At 37.9% G+C, this 26,063-nt stretch overlaps 1 protein-coding gene across 1 annotated transcript in view; it reads right to left on the bottom strand.

Annotated features, from left to right (window-relative positions):
* The window catches only part of COL19A1 (collagen type XIX alpha 1 chain), a 344,672-nt gene extending 321,909 nt beyond the window's left edge, over positions 1-22,763 (bottom strand). The window contains exons 1-2 of the mRNA XM_010371596.2: positions 22,654-22,763; positions 8,970-9,096 (exon numbers count right to left, since the gene is read on the bottom strand). Of these exons, the coding sequence (XP_010369898.2) occupies positions 8,970-9,096; positions 22,654-22,755 (229 nt within the window). The 5' untranslated portion in view covers positions 22,756-22,763. The remainder of the gene's footprint in view (positions 1-8,969; positions 9,097-22,653) is intronic.
* Positions 22,764-26,063: the final 3,300 nt, after the last annotated feature.

Below are 26,063 nucleotides of genomic sequence, written 5' to 3'. Positions count from 1 at the left end.
TCCAACTCCTGACCCTCAGGCAATACGCCCACCTTGGCTTCCCAAAGTGATGGGATTATAGGTGTCCTCTTTTTTTTCCTTTCTTCTCCTCTGTCCTCTCTTCACTGATAGGCAATTGTGTCTCTGTACTATGTGACAGTCCCCTCAGATGCATCCTTCAAACTAGAAAGAGTTAATTTCCCAAACCTTAAACTAGTTGGCTTAGGATTGGGCTCAGGGGAAGGGAACACAGAAGCCCAACATGCCGGCAAAAGGGTAAAGTTTTTTTTGCTAGTTGGGTGTTTGGCCTCCCTCTCCCTGTGCAAATTGGTAAAAGACCTTGGAATTTTTGAGCTGTCCTTATCCCTCTTCTTGTTTCATTTTGATACATGTTTTCTGATAACTGAGTTTGTTCTTGCCTTCAGGCCATCAAACTTCAAATGGTCATGCAACTGGAGACTCTGACAATGGCCCCTTCTGCTGGGAACCCTTACATTGGCCTCTGAGGGAACTCCGACTTCCATTTCCCCAGAAGAGCACCTCCTGTCAGCAGGAAGCAGTTAAGATCAGTCTTCATCCTTATCCTTAATCTAACAGCAATTAGATGTACTTCTTTAGAGAGGGGAATGAGACAGCCAGGTGGGAGGGGATCCTTGGAGCAACTCCAACCAGACTGCCCACTGAGGTGGAGCCTTGGGAACTTCACGCCCTTTGCAGCGGGAGGAGCTTGGCCCCTCTTCTTCCTGTGTGGAAACTGGGATTCAATCAGCCTGGTGGGAAGTGCTCTAGCAGGGACTCTGGCCTAGCGAGAGTTCCTGTTTCCCCGTTTCCTTCCTTTTCACCCAATAAAACCCTGTCTTACTCACTATTCGAATTGTCTGTGAGCCTGAATTTTCATGGCCATGGGACAAAGAACTCCATCTTTAGCTGAACTAGGGAAAAGTCCTGCAACATTAATGCATACTGTATAATTCCATTTATACAAAATTCTAGAGATTATACAACTAATCTGTGTCAGTGTAGTGGTTACTTGTGGTGAAATGTTAGCTAGGAGCAGGTACACAGAAGGCTTCTGGGGTTTTGAGAATGTATATTTAGGTCTGAGTAGTAGTTACACAGGGGTATAAATCTATCTGTAGAAATTCACTGCACTGTGCACTAAGATTTGTCTACTTTGGTGTGCATAATATCTCAACAAAAGGAGGAAAATACCATCTCTGTGAGAAAATATTTTAAGCTAAAAATGACTCTTGAAAACCTCAAAAAAATTCCATTCTTATCGTATTTTTATAATGACTATGAGTGACTATGTAACCATAATAAATAAGATTAAATTACTCACAATGTATGTAGGGAAGCCCCAGTAGGTGATTAGCAAAACAAGTCTCAAGATAGTAATGAGAAGAAGGTATACTGGCCTATTGCCAAGTTGGAAACAGCATATATCTTATTTAAATTCTTCTGAGGCCCTAGTGAATATATGATGATTTCAAAGTAATAAACCATGACTTTGAAATGAATGGAATTCAACATTTCTAACAACATTTATGAAAGTCTACACTAAAAGTCTTTATGAAAATCAAATGCCATTTCATATCTTTAGCATACGTGCTTTGTGGTGAAAAACTGAAAAAGTTAAAACTAAATGCTAATTATTTAGATGTAAGATTTAAGGCACAATAATCTGAATACATGAATATTATGGATTCATTGCATGAAAATGGCGAGGCAGTGGAAATAGCTATCACAAGGTGGGTATGTTCATTTCTTTAAGTATTAAAATACATACTTTAATATAAAGTAAAGCACACTTTTGAGTAAGTGTGCATGTACCTTGAAGGACTACAGAAAAGACTCAAATATCCAAATATCATGTCAAGTAGACAAAGGCAAAGCGCTGTGTCATTTCAAAGGCTCTCTGGACTATTGCAAAAGTAATGACTAAAATTTCACCACAAAAAAAAATTGCACTGCTTTTTCCATTCATCCATCCATGAACACTTAGGTTGTTTCTATGTCTTAGCTTTTGTGAATAATGCTGCAATGAATATGGGGGTGCAGATATAGCTTCACAAGGTGGGGATATCATCTCTTTGGATGTAGACCCAAAAAAGGGGTTGCTGGATCATATGATAGTTCTGTTTTTTATTTCTTCAGAACCTCCATACTGTTTTCCATAATGGCTATAACCAATCCACATTCCCACCAACAGTGTGCTGGAGTTCTCTTTTCTGCACGACCTTGCCACATTTGTGTTATCTCTTGTCTTTTTGATAATAGCTATCCTTATAGGTATGAGGTAATGTCTCATCATGGTTTAATTTGCATTTCCTTTATGATTAGTAATGTTGAGCACTTTTTCATATAGCTGTTGGACATTTTTATCTCTTTTTTGTAGAAATATGTATTTCAATCCTTTGTCCATTTTTAAATCAGATTATTTGTTTTACTGATATTGAGTTTTAAAAATGCTTTATAAAATTTGGATATTAACTATCAGATAAGTAGTTTGCAATTATTTTTTCCCAGCCCATAGGATGTCTTTTCATTTTGTTGATTGCTTCCTTCACTGTGTATAAGTGTTTTAGTTTGATTTAGTCCCATTTATTTACTTCCACTTTTGTAGCCTGAGATTTTCATGTGATATCCAAAAATGATTGCCAAGGTCAATGTTGGGGAACTATTCCCCCATGATCATTTCTGGGAGTTTTATGGTTTTTGTTATTACATTTAGACATTTTATCCAATGGAATGTAATTCAGCCTTAAAAAAAAGAAAATCCTTCCGTTTGCCACACCATAGATAGACCTTAAGGACAGTATGCTAAGTGAAATAAGCCAGACACAGGAGAAAAAATATTGTGTGATCCCACATGTGGAATATTTTTAAAAAGAGCTTAAATACACAGAGATAGAGAATAAAACAGCATTTATCACTGGTGTGAGGAGGGTAGGAAATGGAGAAATACACTTTAAAGGATACAAAATAGCAGATATGTAGGATAAATGTATCTAGAGATGGAATGTGCAACATAAGGACTAATAAAATACAATAAAATTGTATTGCCTTTGAGATTTTCATTTAATAAGATTTAGCCACTCCTTACAAAAATAAGTAACTATGTGAGATGATAGGTATGTTATTCTGTTCACTACAATAGTCATTTAATTATATCCATCCCATAATATGCTATAGACCTCAAATATACACAATCAAATTTATTTTTAAAATGTCTATACCTTTTTAAAAAGATGCACTGCTCAGAGAACCTTAATCAACAGATCTTTTTCAAAAGCAAATGCAAATGTTTTTAACAAATTCATACTAAGATGTTAATAACTATCAGCCCCACTTTCCTCCTGATTTAGCTTAAGGACCTGGGCAAATTACAGAGTTGGTGGGGGGTATTGAAAAGAGCCAAAGGGGCCCAGCGTGGTGGCTCACGCCTATAATCCCAGCACTTTGGGAGGCCAAGGTGGGCAGATCATTTGAGGTCAGGAGTTCAAAACGAGTCTGACCAACATGATGCAACCCCATTTCTACTGAAAATACAAAAAATTAGCCAGGTGTGGTGGCACATTCCTGTAGTCCCATCTACTTGGGAGGCTGAGGCAGGAGAATCGCTTGCACCTGGGAGGCAGAGGCGGAGGTTGTAGTGAGCCGAGATTGCGCCACTGCACTCCAGCTTGGGTGACAGAGCGAGACTCAGTCTCAAAAAAAAAAAAAAAAAAGAAAGAAAAGAGCCAAAGGAAGGCAGCTAGATCATATTTGGGTATATCATTATTTTATCTAGATTACCTACAAAGAAAATACATACTTTAAAAAAGATGTTTACTCCTTCTCCTTCCAAAAATTAGAATCCTGAGCACCTAAGAACAAGTCATCCAAGAGTAGTTAAGATCACAAAGCCAGCCACTCAATGGTGGAGTACAAACAAAACACAAGTTTCCTATAACCAACTTCTCCCCCTCTGTATTGAACATTGCTTCTTAAATACGTATTTTAAACAAAATAATAGCATACCTAAGAAATTATCCTCATTCTTTAGTAGAAGTGCATTATGCTCCCACCCTCAGTTTTAAACGTGTGCTTAAACACATACACACACACACACACACACACACACACACACACACACAGAAAATCACTTTTCCCCTTAATCTCTCTGTTTTATCCTACTGGTTTGACCTCCTATTGTACTGCTACACATTCTAATCTTAAGATCACATCACATCTTTTGTTAAACATTTTTCCTCTCATTGGTGTGATACTTCTTTTTTTTTTTTTTTTTTTTTTTTTTCCCCTGAGATGAAGTCTTGCTCTGTCACCCAGGCTGGAGTGCAGTGATATGATCTCAGCTCACTGCAACCTCCGCCTCCTGTGTTCAAACGATTCTCCTGCCTCAGCCTCCCAAGTAGCTGAGATTACAGGCGCCCACCATCATGCGTGGCTAATTTTTATATTTTTAGGAGAGACAGGGTTTCACCTTGTTGGCCAGGCTGGTCTTGAACTCCTGACCTCAGGCAATCTGCCTGCCTCGGCCTCCCAAAGTGCTGGGATTACATGCATGAGCCACTGAGACTGGCCCAGTCTGATACTTTCTATACCCATTCATATAAATCTTCAGTTTAATACAGTATTCACCAAAGGTATGTTGAAATTCCTCTTTTCCACTTTTTTTATTATTCCCTGAAAGTATGTTGAATTCCTTTTTTCTCCTCTCAAATGGCTAAGGAGCTCAGACCAGCTAAATCCAATCTTTTAATGTTTTGTTTTTTCAAATGATTTAATACCTAAAAGATGTGTGTATATTGCTGATACTCAGACTGAAAATGGACTAGTTGCTCTCTGGACACAGAGGCTTCTGGCCTTAGGAAAAGCCAGGGGATGAGGTAATTCCTTGGGTACTACAAAAACAAAAGGGAAAATCAAAGTTATAGTCATCATACAAAATAAACGGAAACATGTTCTGTTATACTCTTTGCAGTTTAGTGAGGGTTCTTGTATTACTTACACTATTAATACACCAGTTTACTGATTGCAGGGAAAGAAAACATAATTTTTCTGGTCAAGATATAATTTATATTTTAACTTTGCTAAAATGCACATATCTCCACACATCTGTACTTTAATAACAATGCATTATGAATAATACAATATGACAATATTCAACTAACTGTGAAATAAGGCTTCCAAGAGGTAATGAGGGGCATACATTCAGAAGCTTGCCTGTCCACCTGATATCCGGGAAGGGTCTACAGGGCAAAGGTTGAACATCTTCCAAGAGGTTTCACAGTACAGGATTTATTGCTTTGGCGAATTTATCAGAGTCTAAGGTCTAGCCTTTGACCTTGCAGGCTTAGAAATCAGATTTTGACAACACTGAAAGCACAGATGCATTTCTCAGGAGCCACGTACCCTCACACCTCCTCCCCCTCATTCACTTGACTCCAGTCTCCCGGTTTTTCTTGCTGTTTCTCCCACATGCCAAGCATGCCCCTGCCTCAGAGCCTGAGGACCAAGTGACTGCTTCCCAGGTGTTCACGTGCCTTGCCCTCACACTGCCTTCATGCCTCTGCTTAAATGCCCAATTCTTCCAAAGAAAAATACCTAGTTAGAAACTATATTATTAATTTAATCATTGTGAAGCTTTCCTCCACTTTCAAAATTTAGGAGTTACAAAGTACATTTGTCAATGAAGGATGTTTACATGGTACCAATGTTGAACACAAGAATTTCTTAAAAACACAAAATACAATTCTCTATATAACAGCATACATTTTACTCTTGAGTTTAAGCGTGAAGTATTTGCCAACTAGTAAAAGCCACATTTTGGAATAATAGGTTTTGTAATTCTTTGTAATTAATAGAAAACTACCTTAGAAGGGTTTATGTGAATAGTTACAGGCCTAAATTTAAATTTATAATCAAGTCAATCTGGACACTTAAACTGAAGATTTATCATAATGAAAAGAAAATGTGTTACTTAAAAGGCATTCTGTCATTTCCATTTATTTAGCCTGTTTTTTTTAAAACTCTGGTTTTCTGTTTCTTACTGCTTTTTATGATGATATAGTACTTTTGCCTTAGAACAGATTAAAGAAAATAGATGAAACTTTAATTATTTGATACATAGTTTTCCATATTAGAGGAAAAAGTTTTACGCAACTAATTAAAACAAGTTTTGAGATTTTCTAGCATTGTATATATTTTAACACAATTCTCTTCCCCACCTTCTTTTGACAAGTAACTGAGCTGAAACTGTCACATTCAAATGGAAGTTCATTTGCAGTAGGAAAATAAACAAATATACCTTATCCTGTGAACTCAATATAATAGGAAAATTGATGAAAGAATATGAAATGACTGAATTCCTAATACCTTCAAAATTTTAAAATTCAAGTTATTATTTAATCTCTCCATATTACTCTTAAATTCTGTCCCAACTGGGACAATTCCAGGTAATTATGAAACATACCGTAGTGTTAAGGTAAAGCAATTAAAAGGCCCAATCTATCTGTCATATATTTAGGTTTAATAGTAAACTGTTGACAACTTCACAGACTCCAACACTGAAACCCTAGCCTCTCTCTCAGATTTGTTATATTTTATTTTTAGATGTAATCACTTCCCTCCGGTTAATGGTTAGTGACCACACGCGCAGGTCTGCACATGAGGAAACTAAAAAGGGAAGCTTGCACTGTGAATCAGATACACAAGACACAAGGAGGGTCTCCTTCCAGGCCATGCCCAGCGTGTCATATTCTTCAATAATCCCTTTGACAGTGCTATGCTGACATTGTCAATTAATGCAAACGATACTTGAAGTTAAGCAATTTCCATCACACGTTCAGTACGTGTTGCTTTACGAACACCCTCTATCAAATGGCATGATAAAAATAACGTAATTTTTTTCTTTTATTAATTTCCCTTAATGCTTCATGTTAAGCGAATCTTGTTAGAGTTCAGATTAATTTTGAATTCACACTGTTGGGAAAATCATTCAGAAAGATTAATTCAGCAAAGTAAATTGGATAAGAATATATGCATTTTGGTAGTCCTATACATCATGTAACCTGATTAAAGAGTAGAGGTACTAGAGCTACAAAAGCAAACATTCAGGGGAATCCCAAGATGGGGAAGTGTTAGTTATGCAAGATGATTACGTTCTAGACATCTGCTGTATAATACCGTGTTTATAATTAACAGTACTGTGTTATACACTTAAACATTTGTTAAGAGGGCAGTCCTCATGTTAAGTGTTCTTATCACAATTTTAAAAAGTTACTAAACATAAACAATAAAATAAAACAACAACAAAAAAAGGAACCTTGGCATAAAATGGTGCATAAAATGCAAGGTAACCAGGTGAAAGGGAAAAAAAGAAAACCAAAATGTCTGTTAATTATCTCAAAGATAAGTGTTTCTCTAAGAGTTTTCCTCAGATAATCCTGCATTAGATTCATCTGTGGAACTTGTTAAAGATGTAAATTACTGAATCCCACCCCAGTATGACCTGCAAAATGGGGATATGTGAGAGGAGGACTCAGGAATCAAATATGTCAGGTGATTCTTTTTCACACTAAAATTGGAGAACCGTTTATTTAGGTCCTTCAAATCCTTGCTATCATCAAGAACATTTACTACCCACTAGCATGTGCCTAAAAACTGTCCCTATTTAAGCAAAGATTAATTCTTCCTTCTAACTAAAAAAGTCCTGTCATCTCAGATTAAATTGCAAAGCACATTAGCTGCTATATTTCTTTACAAAAAGAGACTAAGAAATTCAGAAGAGTAGAAATAGTATCAGAATAAACTCCACTGCCCTATGCATCTCTTTTCCTTTTTTACATATTGTAGTTGCCATGAGTCACAGCTGATTAATTTCTCACTGAAGAAAGAGTTTCCCCCCACAAATTGTATGACAGCCACAGGATGTCTTTTGTACAATAACAGAATATTCAAACTTTCATGTGGATTATTTTAGGAAATGCACCTTCTGCCATATAATAAAAAATCATAATGACTTACATAACACTCTGAAAGATTATGATGTGTTAGATCTTTATGAGTAATTGTATTTTATGAGTGTCTCAAACTCAAAAGTCTCTACTAGAGTGGGTTTATACTTGTTTAGCAAAAGTTATTGAAAAAGTATTCAAAAGAATAGGCACAATAATACAGTCTCAGAATACATAATCATATGTGATTATCATCAGAATACATTATATGTGATTTTTTGCATAGGAAAGATGAAGTTTCTCTTTCCCTAGCAAATGCCTTCTCCAATGTGTCTAATTCAACCTTGTAATCGGAATTACATTTAGCTAAGTAACTTACACACACTCAATGTTCAAGAAAGGTCTTCAAATTAACCACATAATCAATTTCAAAAAGCAGAGGTGAAGGTAAATATTTCAAGTTGTCCTTAAGCCTTTTGGAAATATTTATGAAAAGACTGATAAATTTAATTGCAAATACTGTCTATTTAGTTCAAAAAGTGCTCTAAAGATCTGTCAACCTTTTGTTTGCCTCATCTAAGATACTACAAAATGAACATATAATTAAACTACATTTCCTTTTATACCTCCTATCCAATTTTTCACTTAATTAAGATTAGATATGTCCGTGTTAATCCTAATTAGTAATGAGTTTCCATACTTATAACTTGAATAATTATTGAAGAAGAAAGGGAAAGATATATAATGTCATATATACACACAGAGGGACACATGCATATATGTATACTTGTAAATATTGAAGACGAAAGGAAGACATAGACTAATATACTATGCATATGAAAAAAATAGGTAATTTTAGGAATTCCTAATGTACATGATGGGAAGATCAATGGAAGAAAGCAATGAATTGTAATTCATTCTGTTATAGTAGATTCATCTATGGCCTTTTCAATCTTAACAAGATTTGTTTTAATGATTTAAAGGCTATAAATAACATTTGGTGATTAGGCAAAGAGTTGGCCTGGATACCTGTCTTGTCCCTAATGGTCACGGAAGTGGAAGCAGGAAGCAGGAACATTGACATCCAAAGCCAAAGTTTCCAAGGGCCAGTGAGTCTCATTGTGCCTTGAAACCATGTGAACAAGTGGCCACAGATCTGCAACAACAACAACAACAAAAATTTGAATCCAGTTTATTGTATGTAGCTCCTTTCAACATCTCCAGAAAATCTTACCAAAGCAAAAACAATCAATTTTACATCACATATCATCATATAACAGGATATATGATTATATATGCAATTGTGTATCTCAATATCTTAATCTGTATAACAGCTCTGAAAAGATGTTCATATTAGTTTCTAGTTAGTTATTGATGTCGATACAGCTTCTTATCAGCTACATTTTCTCTGCTTTTAAATTTTTTTAAGCAACCACGCTTACAGTGACACTTTTTTATTTTTAAAAATTGTGGTCAAATACACATAATATAAAATGTACATTCATAACCATTTTTAAATACACAGTTCAGTGGAATTAAATAAATTCATATTGCTGTGCAACCATCCCAACCATCTGCAGAACTTTTTTCATTTTGCAAAACTGAAACTCCGTGCTCATCAAAAAATAATTTCCCATTTTCCTCTCCCCTAACTCCCAGCAGCCTTCATTCTACTTTCTTTCTCTATGAATTTGAGTAATCTAGGTACTTCATATAAGTGGAATCATTCAGTATTTGTATCTGTGTGACTTTATTTCACTTAAATATGTACTAAAGGTTCATCATCTTGTACATTGTGTCAGAACTTCCTCCTCTTTTAAAGCTGAATAATATTTCATTGTATGTATATACCACATTTTGTTCATCTATTCATCCATCAATGGACATTTGGGTTGCTCCCATCTTTTGGCTATTGTGAATAATACTGCTATGAACATAGATATACAAATACCTGTTTGAGTCTCTGTTTTCAATTCTTTTGGGTATACACCCAGAATCAGAAGTAGAATTGCTAACAATACAATAATTCTATTTTTAATTTTCTGAGAAACTGGACTACTGTTTTCTCTAACAGCTGCACCATTTTCATTCTCACTAACAATGCACAAGGGTTCCAATTTCTCCATATCTTAGATAACGCTTGCTATTTTTTCTTTAAAAAAAAAAAATATATATATATATATAGGCTGGGCGTGGTGGTTCACACCTGTAATCCCAGTACTTTGGGAGGCAAAGGAGGGCAGATCATGAGGTCAAGAGATTGAGACTATCCTGGCCAACATAGTGAAACTTCTTCTCTACTAAACATATAAAAAATTAGTCAGGTATGGTGAAAGGCGCCTGTAGTCCCAGCTACTTGGGAGGCTGAGGCAGGAGAATCGCTTGAACCCGGGAGGCGGAGGTTGCAATGAGCTGAGATCACAACGCTGCACTCCAGCCTCGGCGACAGAGCGAGACTCCATCTCAAAAAAAAGTATGTGTGTGTGTGTGTGTGTGTGTGTGTGTATATTATATATATATATATATATATAATTACCATCCTAATGGGTGTCAGATGGTATCTCACTGTGGATTTGATTTGCATCTCCCTAAGTATTAGTGATGTTGAACATCCTTTCAGGTGCTTACCGATCATTTATATATCTTCTTTGGAGACATGTCTATTCAACTCCTTGGCCCTTTGCCTTTTTTTTTCTGAGACAGAGTTTTGCTCTGTAGCCCTGGCTGGAGTGCAGTGCCGTGATCTCGGCTCACTGCAACCTCCACTTCCAAGGTCCCGATTCAAGCAATTCTCCTGCTTCAGTCTCTCGAGTAGCTGGGATTACAGGCATGTGCCACCGTGCCCAGCTAATTTTTGTATTTTCATTAGAGATTGGGCCAGGCTGGTCCTGAACTCCTGACCTCGTGATCTGCCCACCTTGGCCTCCCAAAGTGCTGAGATTACAGGCATAAGCCACTGTGCCCAGCCTCCTTTGCCCTTTTTCTTAAATCCAGTTGTTTGTTTTAAGTTGCCTATGCTTTTTGCATTGTATAATATACAATGATTCACATTATTAAAATACAATTTTATTATTCACAAGTCTGTTTTTTTCTTCTGAATAATAGTTTTACGTATTTTGGCTTAATTGATGTCATGTTTTCTATAAACTTAACTATGTTGTTATTGGATTGAATAATCACTCTTACTGAAGTGATTACTGTACATGTGAAAAGTAATCTTGCTTTATGTTTATAAAGAAAAAATGAATACATGTAATGCCTACCTCACCTGAGCCTGCCATTGACATTATATTTAATGTTAATGTATTACCTCCAATAATTGTTTGTCTTTCTGAATGTATACTTCTATTCCTTTGGTACTGAAATAAAAGATTTAGTAAATAGAACTCCTCTAATGGAGAACTTAAACATCATTTAAATTAATTTTTTTAGTGAAGCAACTAATGCGAAAATAAATTGCAAGTGAAAATATAATGGCTCCCTCCGTGTATTTGGTAATTGCAGTATTATTAAAATAGCTATTCTAAGAGGTCTAAATATGCAAATAAATGCTATATCACTTACATGCATCGTTCAAAGTTTAATCAAGAGTCAAATATAAAAGAATTCATTATACCAGTGTCTAAATTCTATCGATAGACAGTCTTTAGAAAAAAACTAAAGCCACCATCTTCTTTGTGTGTGCCAAATAAGACCAGCATTTTAAAATTAATTCAAGATTTCAGATCTTTCTGGATGAATAGCTAGAAGCAGCAATTGCAATATTAAAACTGTACATGTAGTTCTAAATATCAAACAGCTGGTTTTAAGCCTTATTTCTTTTGAATTCTCTCATCTAGATATAGTCCCAATCCTCATATGACTTTGCAAAGTTATCCTAACTATTATTTCAAATCAGTTGGTAGCTGTTAAAGAAATTAATTCTATTTCAAAGGAATGAACTCATAAACAGTGACATGATTTTTAGAGAAATCCATGGTTATATTTTTAACCAAAAGTGATTTCTATCAGTTGATAAATTAGTAGTTTGGCACAGTGGTGACAATCATGGCTTCATGTCTGGACTCTGCTAGTTGTGAAGAAGCTATGTACCTTCTCTAAGCCTTAATTTATTCATCTTTAAATTGGAAATAATACTAGGAATAAATTATTTCAAGCATGTGTATTATATGGGGCCTTAACCTAGTCAATATTCAAAAGGTACCTGAAATTAAATTGTTTGCTTTACATATTAATAAACAATAATTGGAAAAATTTAGTTATACCTGTCTCTTCAGCTTAAGGTTGATATTGATATTTGGACAATGGAGAAGCGTCAAAGCAGCCTAGAAATTTATGTTCACTGAAACTTTGGTCCCTGGTACAACAACAAAGAACCAGAGGGCTACAAAGCTATAAGCACATGAATTTGATCTTCACATCTCCTAATTACTTCCTTGAGCCACTTAGCTTCTATCTCATTTATCCAAAGTATTTGCAGAATATAAGATTTATGGTCAGTTAACTAAATGTTCTAGTTATTGAAGAATTGCCATTCTACTATCCTGAAATGTATCTCGCCAAGTTCAGCAGGAACTTAAAAGAAGAATACTTTTCTCTTCCCTTCTTCAATTCTTAGTGGCACTTCCAATAGCCAACTGTTCTTTCCTTCCTGAACCCTCTTTTATTGGCCTCCCTGATTTGACACTCTCTGGGATTTCCTTGTAAATATTCTCAGACCTTTCTTCTATCTGATGTCTTAATATTGGGATCTGTGAGCCCTCCTGTCCTCTCTTTATAATGTCTTCTTAGGTGATGTCACCATTCTCTTGGCTTTAAATATTATCTGTAAGATGATTAATCTAAAATTTATATCTTCCATCCAGTCCTCTTCACTGAACTTTAGACTGTGTTTCCAGCTGCCTATTCAAAATTCCCTCTTAGATGTCACACAGATATCTGTAACTTAATACATCCAAATAAACTCCTGATTTCCAACCACAACTTGTTCTTCTCATGCTCTTCCCAGTCTCAGTAATTACTACCCATTAAAATGCTCAAACCAGAAATCCAAGGACCCCATTGATTCTTCTGTCTTCTTTATCCCCATCTCCTACTTCCAAACCATCAACAAGTCATGTCAAGGGTTACCCCAAACACATCTCACATCCACTTATTTCTCTTATTCCTCTGCCACTATCCTAGTTCAGATCACCCTGGTGTAGACCCCTCAACAGCTTCCTAATTGGTTTCCTCCATCCATTACTGAATTCTGAACACAATTATTCTGTACATAGCAGTAGAGAACTTTTCTTGAAATGAAAGTCGGATCATGTCACTTCCTTGCTTCAAACCTTTTAATGATTTCCCATTGTACTTTGAATGTAGTCCAAAAGCTGTTCTACAGTCTAGAAGTTCCAAATAACCGGGCCCCTATCCATGTCTCCAGCCTCATTTGGTACCATTCTTTCCAGTGATGTACTGTATGTGAAATTGCCAGGCTGTTTTCAACCTCAAGGTTTTGTGTATGCTGTTTCCTCATTCTGTGTTTTGTTCATCCTTCAGTTTTCAATTTAAATGTTACTATGTGGAAAAGCCCTGACCAAGAAGCACATTAGTCTCTAGCTTAAACATTATTTTTCCTGTATACATATGTTTATTGCTCCCCACTCAATTCTAAGTTTCATGAGAGCAGGTGCTATATCTGTCTTGTCCATCACTATATCCCAGGTACCTTGCACAGTACTTGGAAAATCAGAGACTCAATAAATGTTTGTTGAATTTTTAAAAGGTAAGAGACTGCCAATTTACAAATCTTGAGATACAGTGAAATATACTTATTTTGGAATCTGTAGTGATCATTCAATATTTAAAAATAATTCTTAAGGCATTACAAGATCTTAAAATCTTTCAAAGGTCATTATCATGAATATTATTTCTCTTCGCACATTTCCTTTTTTTTTTTTTTTTTTTTTTTTTTTTTTTTTTTTTGAGACATAGTCTTGCTCTGTTGCCCAGGCTGGTATGCAGTGGCATGATCTCAGCTCACTGCAAGCTCTGCCTCCCGGGTTCACGCCATTCTCCTGCCTCAGCCTCCCCAGGAGCTGGGACTACAGGTGCCTGCCACCACGCCCAGCTAATTTTTTGTACTTTTAGTAGAGACCACCGTGTTAGCCAGGATGGTCTTAGTCTACTGACCTCATGATCCGCCTGCCTCGGCCTCCCAAAGTGCTAGGATTACAGGCGTGAGCCACCGCGCCGGCCTCTCTTTGCACATTTCTAAAATGTGTTCACTATTTGAGGGTTCTATTGCTCAGATCCTGATAAAATGGAAGTGTAGACCACTCAGCTAGAAACATTTGAAAAACTTTTCATCAAGGTCCCAGAATAAATCCTTGTATGTGTTTTAAAAACAAATTGTTCAGATCTTAAACCTTGCTGGAGGCACTGGCAGGTTGACCTCAACAAAACTGACAAGGGCAAAGTTTCCCTTGGGACTTTCTGAACCTCTCTTTTTCCTGACCAGAAACCTCTCACCATTCCCAGACACCTGCTGTTCTCAGGCTGCTTCTTGATGCTCTGAACACATTTCTAGTACCTTCCCTGGATTTCTCAATTATTGGCTTTGTCCACAACCTCCTTCCTCATCAAAACTTGCCACGTTTCCTTCCTGTCCCCGCAGGTCCCAGCTAGGTGATTATCAAGACAGATTTACAAATGAATCAAAGTCAATGTTATCACACTTTAATGTGTTGCTCCTCCCAGATAAAAGTTAAGCTATAAGATAGATCTTTAATGCTTTCTCAGTGGAGTGGCTAATGAAGAACCTCAAGCTAATATATGTGGATCCTGAGGTTTCTTAAGGCCCTCAATTTTTTTTCTCAAACTTGTCCAAAGACGGCTCACCATACATGTTAAGAAGGCTATGGAGAATATTGGTGCTATGATTTGAATGTGTTGCCCAAATTTCATGTGTTAGAAACTTAATCCCCAATGTCACAGTATTAAGAGGTTATCATGAGGGTGGGTCTGTTATAAAAGCCAGTTTGGCTCTCAGTGTGCACCTCTTGCCTTCTGCCATGTCATGACACAGCATAAAGGCCCCCACCATATACAGCTGCCTGATCTTGAACTGTTTAGCCTCCAGAACTGTGAGCCAAAATAAACCTCTTTTATTTGTAAGTTACCCAGTCTTAGGTATTGTGTTATTGCAACAGAAAATGAACTAAGACAATTGGTCACATATGGTCTCATTTTCTGAAGTAGAATTTATTTTATATATTATATTTTATTTTAATACTAATAGTAACTAGAGAGGCAGCTGCCCAAAACATTAACAGGGTGCAGGGCAAGAGGTCTGTGTACCATATGTTTAAATATTTGAAAGTGAAAATAAAGCTAATAACACTAATAAAAAATATGTTTTCTCATTTTACTTCAGCAAATACCTTCATAAAGTCTTGAAAGTCCATGTCAAGTTAGAATGTAACAGAGCAGGTGATATGGGATGAGTCAGCCTCTGGCCTGAACCAAAGTTCATCCCTCATTTTTTTTCATTCTTGGGTCCATCTGCAGCTTGAAAGGCCTCATACACACATATGTAAATATGCCAGTAAGTCAAAGCTCTGTCCACAATGCCTGCAAACAGCTACCTCTTGACCATTCCTTGGGCCTAGGAGTGTTTACACCTGTGGTCTTTCCCTGGGAAGATGGACCCAAGGACAGGGTGTGTTGGACTCGGCAGGGGGTTAAGGGTCATTTTTTTCTGGGAATTTCAGGATCTTGGCTATCCAGAGACCGGTCTAGAAGCTCAGGTTTTAGGTGGGCAGATCCCCTCAGCTCTGTAAACTCCTAACCCTGAGAGCAGGTACACATCCAGAGCAAGACTATACTTGGGTGTTCTAAAATGTAGGGTCCAGAGCAGGCCTAATGTTGGTACTGGAGACAGGTATCAGATCCCATACTACAGATAAAAAACACTAAAGCTCATAGAATAATCTCAAAGCCTGGGATTCAAGTCCAAGACTGCCTGACTAAAATGCTTTTTTTTACTGTTATACCTTAATGTTTTCTCTCAGTATGTGGGACAGACATATCACATTCCTATATGCATTCTCTTAAGTTTTCAGTTATTTCTATCAAGATTCTGGCCAGACCCCAGAGAGTTTTCCAGTGCTACAAAGCACCAAAGTCACAATGGTGAGTGTGCCCAGCACTGGCAGTCTTGAGTAGACAACATTGATGGAGCCTATAAAGCCTTAAAATCCTTCAGACAGCCCTCCCTATAATATATTTCTTATGGCAACAAAGAGAGAATAAATGGCTGAAGGCCTAGCCCTAACCTCTACCCCATCCCATTATTCTCACCATCATTTGTCATATGGAATAATTTTGGGTACCAGTCGGGTAAGTGACTTTTTAAAAGCCATTGTCCCTTCAACTTCCTTAATCAAGCTCTTGAAATCATTAAGGCACCTATCCAAACCAAGTATATTTGAATAAGGATATAGATTTTTTTAAGTTCTTATTAATCTTTATTTGTATATAGAGAACACAAAATGAATAGAGAGGGACATTAGGAAACCTTAATCATTACTCATTACCATTAATCATAGGCATTAGGAAACCTCATCCTATCAATAGATATTCTATTGATACCTATTGATATCCTATTAATACCTGGCCTATAGATATCTTACTGATACCTATTGATAGGATGAGGTTTCCACTATGTAACAATCACTGGGGATAAATCAGTGAGCCAAATAGGGAAAGTCCATTGTGGCAGTCTGGTCACAGAGCTCAAAAATAAACAAACATCATGTTTTCTTTGAGAGAGAGACACTAAGAAGTAAAAAAAAAAAAAAAAAAAAAAAAAAAAAAAAAAAAAAAACCATCACTAAGAATAACATGGAGGGCTGGACATGGTGGCTCACACCTATAATCCCAGCACTTTGGGAGGCCAAGGCAGGCAGATTGCCTGATGTCAGGAGTTCGAGACAAGTCTGCCCAATATGGTGAAACCCTGTCTCTACCAAAAATACAAAAGTTAGCCAGGCGTGGTGACAGGCACCTGTAGTCCCAGCTACTCGGGAGGCTGAGGTAGGAGAATCACTTGAACCCGGGAGGCGGAGGTCGCAGTGAGCTGAGATCACAGCACTGCACCCTAGCCTAGGTGACAGAGCAAGACTCTGTCTCAAAAAAAAAAAAAAAAAAAAAAAAAAAAAGATGGGCTTGCTAAACAAGATGGTCAGGAGCCTCTCAGCACCAGCTTTTGAGTGAGCCAAATCAAATCTGCCTGTGAATCATTAATATTTTTACTGTTATGCCATCTAACAATTTAAAGTGTTCTTTGTACATCTTTGAAACTTGGTGTTAGGTAAAAAAGGTCAGAGTGTTAAAGCCAACACCAAAATAGAAAATAATATGTAAAGGACACGTGAAAAAAGAGAGAAAGAGGAGGAAATAGAAAGTGAATACTTATTTGCTTTACACAGGTTGTTACATTTAATGTACACAGCATCTCAACTCTCAAAAAAGTAGATGTAATTTGTTAAATGACTCAAATAACTTATGTTTTCAGAGCATTTATTATGAAGGGAAACAATGCGTGACTGTGTAGGAGGTTGATTTTTAAATCGGAACTTCTTGACCACCATCCAGTATGCCTATACATACATAACTCCACCAGGAAAATCTGGTCATACTGTTATGAAGTGACACATTGTGTAAATAAGCAAAAACAACAGGTGTTACACATCTGTTCTTTCACCAATCTTTAGAATCTATCTTTAGTGAAGCTATAGTAGAGTCTGTAAACTATTAGAGAAAACTAGCTGAAGAGCCAAGCCTATAGAATAAAAAATTCAAGCCAATAATCAGGCAAAATATCCCTAAGAGTTTAGGATGAGGTCTGGCATTATTTCATAGTTTTATCAGTGGCTGGAGTAATGAAATTGAAGTAAATGTGCAGATGTCTTTTGCAATTTACGCAAAGTTTCTGCCCTCATTATATTCTACAGAAACCTCATGACCTACACATTTTAATTACAGGCATCATCATTAACTTAGGAACTCAAGTTAAAAATTTCAAAATCATCTTCAATTTATTTACCCCCTCCCCATATCAAATCTCTGTCAAAGTCTATCAAATCTACTTGTAAATGTCTTTTGAATCCATACCAACTTTCTCATCCTCACTGAAACTGCCTTAGTTCACATTTTTAACATTCCTAATCTGGAAAACTGCAATAGACTCCTAACTGGATTCCTGTCCTCCATCTTGTTTCCTTTATTTTCACCTCCTAACTTCTCAAGAATTCTATTTCTAAAACAAATATCTAGTCACTTAACTGCCCTGCTCAGAGTTTTCTGGTGGCTCTTCATTGTCCACTCCAAAGTGAGGCACGCAAGGCTCTTTTACAGTGGGGTCTTAACTCATCTGTCCAACCACCTGTTGGGCTACCTCTTTCCAAACACTCTTCGCCATCAAATTATTAACAATTCACAGGTTTCTGCACATGCTTTTGTGGCTGCTGGAAAGTCCTTCCAATCCTCTCCAATCTGGAAAACACTTACTCTGCCTTCAATGTGTAGCTCAAATGCCATGTCCTCTGTGAAGTCTGTGAGAATCATACCAGGAAGAGTTCACTACTCACTGTCGGGTGATCCAACAGAGCTCAATACCCACTTATGCTTCTGCACACTTTATACTGCACTGCTGTAACTCCTTTGTATTCTGTCTCTTCCCTATATTGCACATCTTGGAGGAAACAGATTGCATTTTATTTATCTGTGTCTTCTTTAAAGTTGACATTTAGTAGGTATTCATGTGATCAATCTGTAGAATGATACAGTCTAAGGCAATACATTTGGACTAAAAATAAACAAATGAAAGGTTGGGAACTATTAAGTAATATAGACAGGTATGGGCTTAACATCTGTAGAATGATGTGCATGAAGAAAAGAATGATAGAGAAATAGAGTACAAATTACTAAAAGAAAGCTCAGTGAACATTATTTCAGTTACTTAGTGGGACAAAAAATAGTACTATTGAAGTTGCTCTCTGCCTCCACAGAAAGCATACTCCCTAGTTCCCAATGTTTGTACTATGAAATATGTCCAACTCTATCACGTTTCCTCAGTTTTGTTATTTCTTCTGTTACTTCCAAACTAGTGTCTAAATCCAGAGGGTCTCAAACCTGGGATTTCCTTTGAGCACACTTAACCTATTCTCTCCCTTCTCATCAACTTGTCTGTTTTACCCACTCACTTCTCTGAACTATGATTTGTTTCTATCAACTTTTCCAGGACCATTCTCAATTTCAACCATCACAACTGACCTACAATTTTTTTTTTTTTTTTGAGACGGGAGTCTTTCTCTGTCGCCCAGGCTGGAGTGCAGTGGCACAATCTCGGCTCACTGCAAGCTCCGCCTCCTAGGTTCACGCCATTCTCCTGCCTCAACCTCCCGAGTAGCTAGGACTACAGGAACCCACCACCACGCCCGGCTAATTTTTTGTATTTTTAGTAAAGATGGGGTTTCACTGTGTTAGCCAGGATGGTCTCGATCTCCTGACCTTGTGATCCACCCACCTCGGCCTCCCAAAGTGCTGGGATTACAGGCGTGAGAGCCACCACGCCCAGCCCCCATGTTTTTCTGATTACAATTCTCTTGCTCTGTTGTTTTCCACATATATATCTATATCAATGACCCAATATCATCTTAAATTAATATATAATATATGGGCATATTTTCAAATTCATCAATTTTCCTATTTTTTTTTTCAATTTGAAGGGCTCTACTAGTTTTCTGATCGAATAATCTTATGACTTCACAATTACTTTTGATTTCTCTTAAAGAGAGGAGGTCAGAAATCCTTTGCGCTTCATAACGTATGCATAGATAACAGAGGCCTAATAGTCCACTCTGCATTCATCATCTTTCTATCAAATTTAATATGCATCTTGCTCACCTGATTATTTTATTATTGGCTTACAAAATAACACCCTAAAAAGTCCATTGTTTCTCAGCCTCTCCTTTCCAATCTCTCCTTGGCAGGTGCTATCTGCTCTACTCATCTCAGATTTCACCCCTGCTTGGATTCTCTGTCTTACCAGTCACATGACTGTTTGCTCCCATCTCTAAGCCTTCACGCATGCAATTCCTTCTGGCTGGAATGCCCTCCCTGCTGGATCTCTTCTGCTAAGCAAGTTACTCTCTGCCTGTTTAAGATGTGCATCCTCAATGTGGCCTGCCTCAGATGACTCAACTCTGGTCCTATTCATTCTGGGGTTTTTTTGTTTGTTTTTTTTTTTTTTCAGCATCTTTTCAGGGTTATATATTAGCATCTCTATAGCCCTGCTTCCTTGCATTTCCGTTTATTTTTCATTCTTCACTTGAATTTTCATTTGTGATGCCACTTAGTCACATTACCATGGTTTCTAACTTCATATCTTCTTCCGCCTCTAGAACCATTGACTCTGTGTACCCACATTGGCATTTCTGCCTGCTGGAGAAAATAAACTAAAATTGCAGCAAGAGAGATTAAACTGGAGGACCAGGAAGTAGATGGAAATTTTCCATTTTTGGAAATACCATCAGCTCCCATCTGTTTTGGATGGTTTTCTAGGATGAGAATGATTCAGATATAGAGATGATGTCCCAATTGTGATAATAATCACATTTGGGTTTCTTTCACCTTTTTGCTCTTTCTTGGACCTGTCCATTTCAGTTTCAGGTTCACTTTCTTGCTCTTTTGCCACGCTGTCTCCCTCCTTTCCCAGGAAACCCCACTTAGGTCCCTTACCACTTAGAGAGCTCAGGTAGGACAAAACCTAATGGAAGCACCTGCCAGTTACTTTCTCCATTTTCTATCCCCTAGAGAGAGCATAAATTTTCTACCTCTGGGGGTCACCCTCCTCTTTTTCATCCTGAAGAGATATTCCTACACAAAAACCCTGTCAGCCATCCACAGGAAGGGGCATTTATGCATGTTTTTCACCACTGGAATACCTAAATATCTCAGCTTTGCAGGCCCATATCAAAGATCTCTCTTCTTAGAGAGGGTCCTGCAAGTTTCCCACCACTCAACAACAAGGAGATGCGAAGACCACACATACGAGCAGGGGCTTTTTTCTTTCCTTTTCCCTTTAGTCTCCTAAAGAATTATCGTGGTGTTTGATTTGGGCAGAGGGGGAGGCGTCGGTGTTCTCTCCTTTTTTGGGGGGGGTGGTTGAAAATAGGTATTGGAGTGCTTTTGTTTCATCTCCTCCATTAACAGGCCGATGTAAATTCCCCTAGAGCAGAGCGATTATCCTCACATCTTAATCCTCCTCAGACTTATCCAAGCAGAAGATGGGACTGAGTCGTCTTGGAACTGGGGATTGAGGGAGGTGGCACAATTTATTTCCCTTACCCTTCCATCTCCCAATCTCAAGCCGTGGCTCATGATCACTCCCTTGCCTCTATTTCCGGATTGTTCTATTGAAACTACTCATTACCAGAATTCTGAGCCCTCCTCATTTTGCTCTGCAGCCCACTGTCCCCTGAGGCTGACAAGGCACGTTGGTCCCCTCTGCCTCTTCACCTTCTCATCAAATGAAGCTCCTCTGGGGCTCCTAGGTCACCCGCCTGTCCCGCAGCTCCTCTGCCCACCCTTTTTCCGGCTTCCCGCTCCCTCGGTAACCTCTAAGGGGGTTCGCTTACGCGCCCGCCTGCTCTCGGGGAGCTAGCGTGCCCGACGGCGTGCTTGGTTCCGGGCCAACAAACTTCCTCGCGACCCTGCAGCGCCTTAGCTGGGCCGCCCGGCGCCGCCTCCTTGCTCCCGGCCGCGGTGGCGGCGGCGCGGGCGCGCTCTCGGTGGTGGCCGCGGGACTCTGACAGCGGAGGCGGCGGAGGCTGGGGCCGCGTCTTCCTCGCGCGGCGACTGGGACGTTCCCGCGGCGGCGACGGCGGCACTGGCTGCAGCGAGGACGGCGGGGACGGCGGCGGCGCTCTGGCCGGCCGCGCTGCGCATGCTGCAGGGTAATTAAGGAACACGGCCGAACGCTCCGGGACGTGGCGGGGCTGGAATCCCGGAATCCCCACCCGCGCCCGCGCCGCTCCCCAGAAGCCGCACTTGGGAGAAACACCCGCATGTGGAGTAGGTAACCCCGGGCCCGAGGGCAGCGCAGCGGAACCCCGCGTCTCTTAGCTTACGCCCCTTAACTGGCTCCCTGGCTTCCAGGGCTAACACCGTCAAAAAAAAAAAAAAAAAAAAAAAAAAAAAACGCTCTAACGGCATGAATTGATAGTGAGTTTGTTTTGCTCCTTTAACCCCTCATTTTTTTGTAATGTATTTGATGTCTGTCCCTACCCGCATCAGCAGTGCTCATAGTTCCGCTTCACAGACACACATAGCCAGAAAAACCACCTAGAACTTAAGTGTAGTGCATGAAGCCTGCATCATGTGAACATAGGAACACGAACTACATGATATGTAGCATGATATGTAGCACATGAGAGTGGCCGTCTGCTGACAAACGTTTTTGGTCCCGTCCTTAAAGCACCTATGGGAACGTATGCAGGTGTGCATTATGTATCCACCTAAACGTATTTCCATGTGTAGCACAGTTTTTACATTTTCTTGAAAAGCACATGCACGCAGATAACCAGAAACACGAGCAGATGACATAGCCCGGGCATGTGTGAGAGGGCAAGTGCAGGGCGGGTCGCAAAGCCGCGCAGCTTACCTTGAATTCGTGTTTGAGCCCCTCAGAGGCGCAGTGGAGTCCGGACAGGGCTGCGGCAGCGCCGAGGAGTGAGCTCCCTGCGAGTGGGGAAGGGGGACGCATCTCTGCCCTTATTAGTCTCTCCCAGTGTGACCCTCCCACTCCGCGAGGACAGAGGACTCTGCAAGAAGGTACTCAGCCAACTCAGGCACAGGTTTTCTTTAATGACAGCAATGTCGCCTTAGAGCTGGGCGTAATGCCTTTCAGGTTTATGCTTTACTAGCAGTTTCACAGATAAAATGACGGTTGGATGCAGATGCCTAGAGTTTCTCACTTCTGATCATGAAGTCTCTTCAAAGTATTATTGTATGTGGCAAACGTTCACAAGTAGGTAATTGGCTTTTTAACGATTGAGCTAAGATATCATTTATGTTTCATTTTTTCACTTTTATGTCAAGAGTTTATATAAAGTTAATTAAGGCAGTCTGCCCACCTTCTCATCACCCTCATATGTAAACGTTTGTGTGGCTTGGTTTTTCTCAGTGTCCAAGAAGTATTTTGTGATTTTAAATACATTTTTCCATGTACTGGTGCTTCCAGTCTTGGCTTTTGAACTCTTTGGGGATCCCTATGAATATGTGAAGTTGTCATTTTCCTACAGATTTCTATATAGGTGCATGTATGTGTGTGTAGAGAGAGAGAATATGTATATATTTGTAGGCATATGTAGTAGGTTTATATACATACATAGGAGGTATATATGGATATTTGTAGGCATATTTATTTGTAGTTATATATGTATGTATATATAATTTTATATATGTATATATATAAATTTACTGTATATGTATATATACCTATACATATATGTAGGCATATATAGGTATATATACATATACAGTAAATTTATATATATACGTATAGTGTATGCATATGTATGTGTACATATGAAAAAAAGAATGATTTATAGAATTCAGAAGAGTAAACCAGGCATTAGAAAACAGATAAACTGGTTTAACATTTTTATTTCAGTGTTGCCACAGTGGGAGAAATAGGATAAATTATATTGTTGATCCACAATGGTGAAAATCGTGAAGCTTAAAAGTTACCTTAGAACTATAGAAATGCACGTCACATATCAGGGCTCACAGATCAGGGAATAAATAAAATCAGGCAGGCAAAAAATAAAGTTGTTAAGAAAAAATTTAAAAGATAGCTCTTTTCCACTTCATTTGGAGTGAAACCATTAAAGTATCACTCGTGATTTTTAAACTTGTCTTTCATCCTAATCAGAATACCTGCAGTTTTAGAGTTCAGCATTCATGGTGTTGCAAACCATGTTTCTATGTCAGGATATAAAACCATCTGATACATTTCCTTCTCATATGATTTTCATCACTATTTTTTGGCTGACTGTGGAAAGAGGCCAAGGAGGGAGGATATTGCATGAGTCACACTACTCAAATGGCCATTTGAAAAACATGATTCACAAACCTTCATTAGACTTTTGGTGATCATACTCTATTTTTTTTGAAGTATTATCCCATTTGACTTCTTTCTTTCTCTAAGCAATTTTACTTTATATACCTTTCCATCACTAGTGAATTGAACTAAGAGTATCCAGGCTTTATTTCTTTGTCAAACTATTAAATTCACCTTATTTACACTTAATTGAAACTATTTAATGTTTTAAAACTACCTCACAGGAAGCCCACAATTTTGTCTCTAATTTTTGTTTTAATACAAGTAAATCAAGTTTATCTTAGAATTATTTTCTTAAACATTTTAATAATTTCATAATTGTTAACATATTTATGAGAGAGCTAAATAGTTCTATTCTTGTTTCTATTTCAACATGGCCCTTTTCTTATTCCTAACATTGACCCAAACAAGATTGTGGAAGAAAGCGAAAAATGAATAAATAAAACTTCAAATTATTATTATCTGTTGCTTATTCTGTTTTTAGATACACCAACATCCCCGCATCAACAAATATTTCTCTATTTTTCTTTCAGGAAAGGGTTTGAATCTAGGCTGGTTTCATGATTACAAAGTATTGTGTACCTAGGGTTTGCTTCTTTAGCTAATTCTTTTTATTGAATTTTAAAGTGACTTCAATTGGAAAGAACCCTTAGCCAAACACCTTGTATTTATCTAAGCCAAATACAATTGTAAATGATCAGGTTTTCTTCTTGCTTCTGAAGTTACTGCTGGTAAACGATCATCTGAAAATACTAGGCGAATCTGACAGGACCCTAAGTTTTAACAAACAACTTGCAGCCCTTCTAACATCAAGTTCATCTGTGTGCGTGTATGTACTTAAAAATTTTAACAGGTTTAAAAACAAACTTCTTTCAACATTTATGCCTAAAGGATGATACAATTAAATGTTTTTATGTCATGTGAGGGATAAATTCCTTTGAAAACATTAAAAAAACACTGTTGCATATTTGTAATGCCCTACTGATATAAATTTAACAATTTACAATGATCATTGTACCATTTTTGATAATTTTAATTTAATAAATTTTTAAAATGTGTTTCTCCTAACCCTTAGTTGTCAATCTCTTCTGCTTTGTGTCTTTTTCTTTTTTCTTTTTTTCTATACTTCTGTACTCCCAGTCATGTTGCTCTTGTTCCCTTTTGTAATGTCTTTCACTTTTCTCCGCCTTCATAGTTTCCATTTTTCAGGAAGAAAGAATTTCACCATTGCCCCCAGCTAACTTCTCAGTTACCAAACCATAAGAGTGTTCATTCTTTATTGAATTTATGGGGCACAGCTATACATGACTCCCTTACATATCCCATGGAAATACTTCAATGCATCAATAGTGGATGAACAGACGTTACTGTTAACTGTAATTACCAAATCTGATTTGTCATCCCTAGCATGCACTTCCCATTATATTCCTTTTTAGGCCAGCACTACGTATGATATTCTTAAGGGTAAAAGAAAGTAGTTATATCAATTCTAAATTTTTAGTAATTGCCAAAAGTAAATGAGGGCATCTTTTTATATTAAATGCTGTGTTTACCATTGTTTCTGAAAATAATTCTCTTCATAGAGAAAATAATATTCCATTGGTTGTTTTTAGGTTTGCTTCCCTTCCTAGAAGACATTCTAGCTCATGACATTTACTCAGTTTAGAAATGAAAGGAAGAGGCGATCATAGATGTGACTTTCACTTAGTTTATTAGACTCTCTTCCTAGGGATCAGTGACTCTGAAAGGAAATATGGTAAAAGACAAATGACTGGGGAAAATGTTTATTAATATACATCCAGTTCTGAAAAATCATTTGAGAGACAGCATGAAAGAGAGAGAAAGAAATACTCCAATAGAAAAATAGGCCAAAAAGCAAAGAGGCAATTTACAAAGGAAATAGAAAAGGTCAATACATCTATGAAAAATACTCAATTTAGTATGCAAAG

The sequence above is a fragment of the Rhinopithecus roxellana genome, chromosome 4 (genome assembly GCF_007565055.1).
Source record: "Rhinopithecus roxellana isolate Shanxi Qingling chromosome 4, ASM756505v1, whole genome shotgun sequence".
In the NCBI taxonomy this organism is placed as follows: domain Eukaryota; kingdom Metazoa; phylum Chordata; class Mammalia; order Primates; family Cercopithecidae; genus Rhinopithecus; species Rhinopithecus roxellana.
The sequence above is the reverse complement of the archived record's forward strand: the minus strand, read 5'-3'. Positions and strand labels throughout refer to the sequence as shown.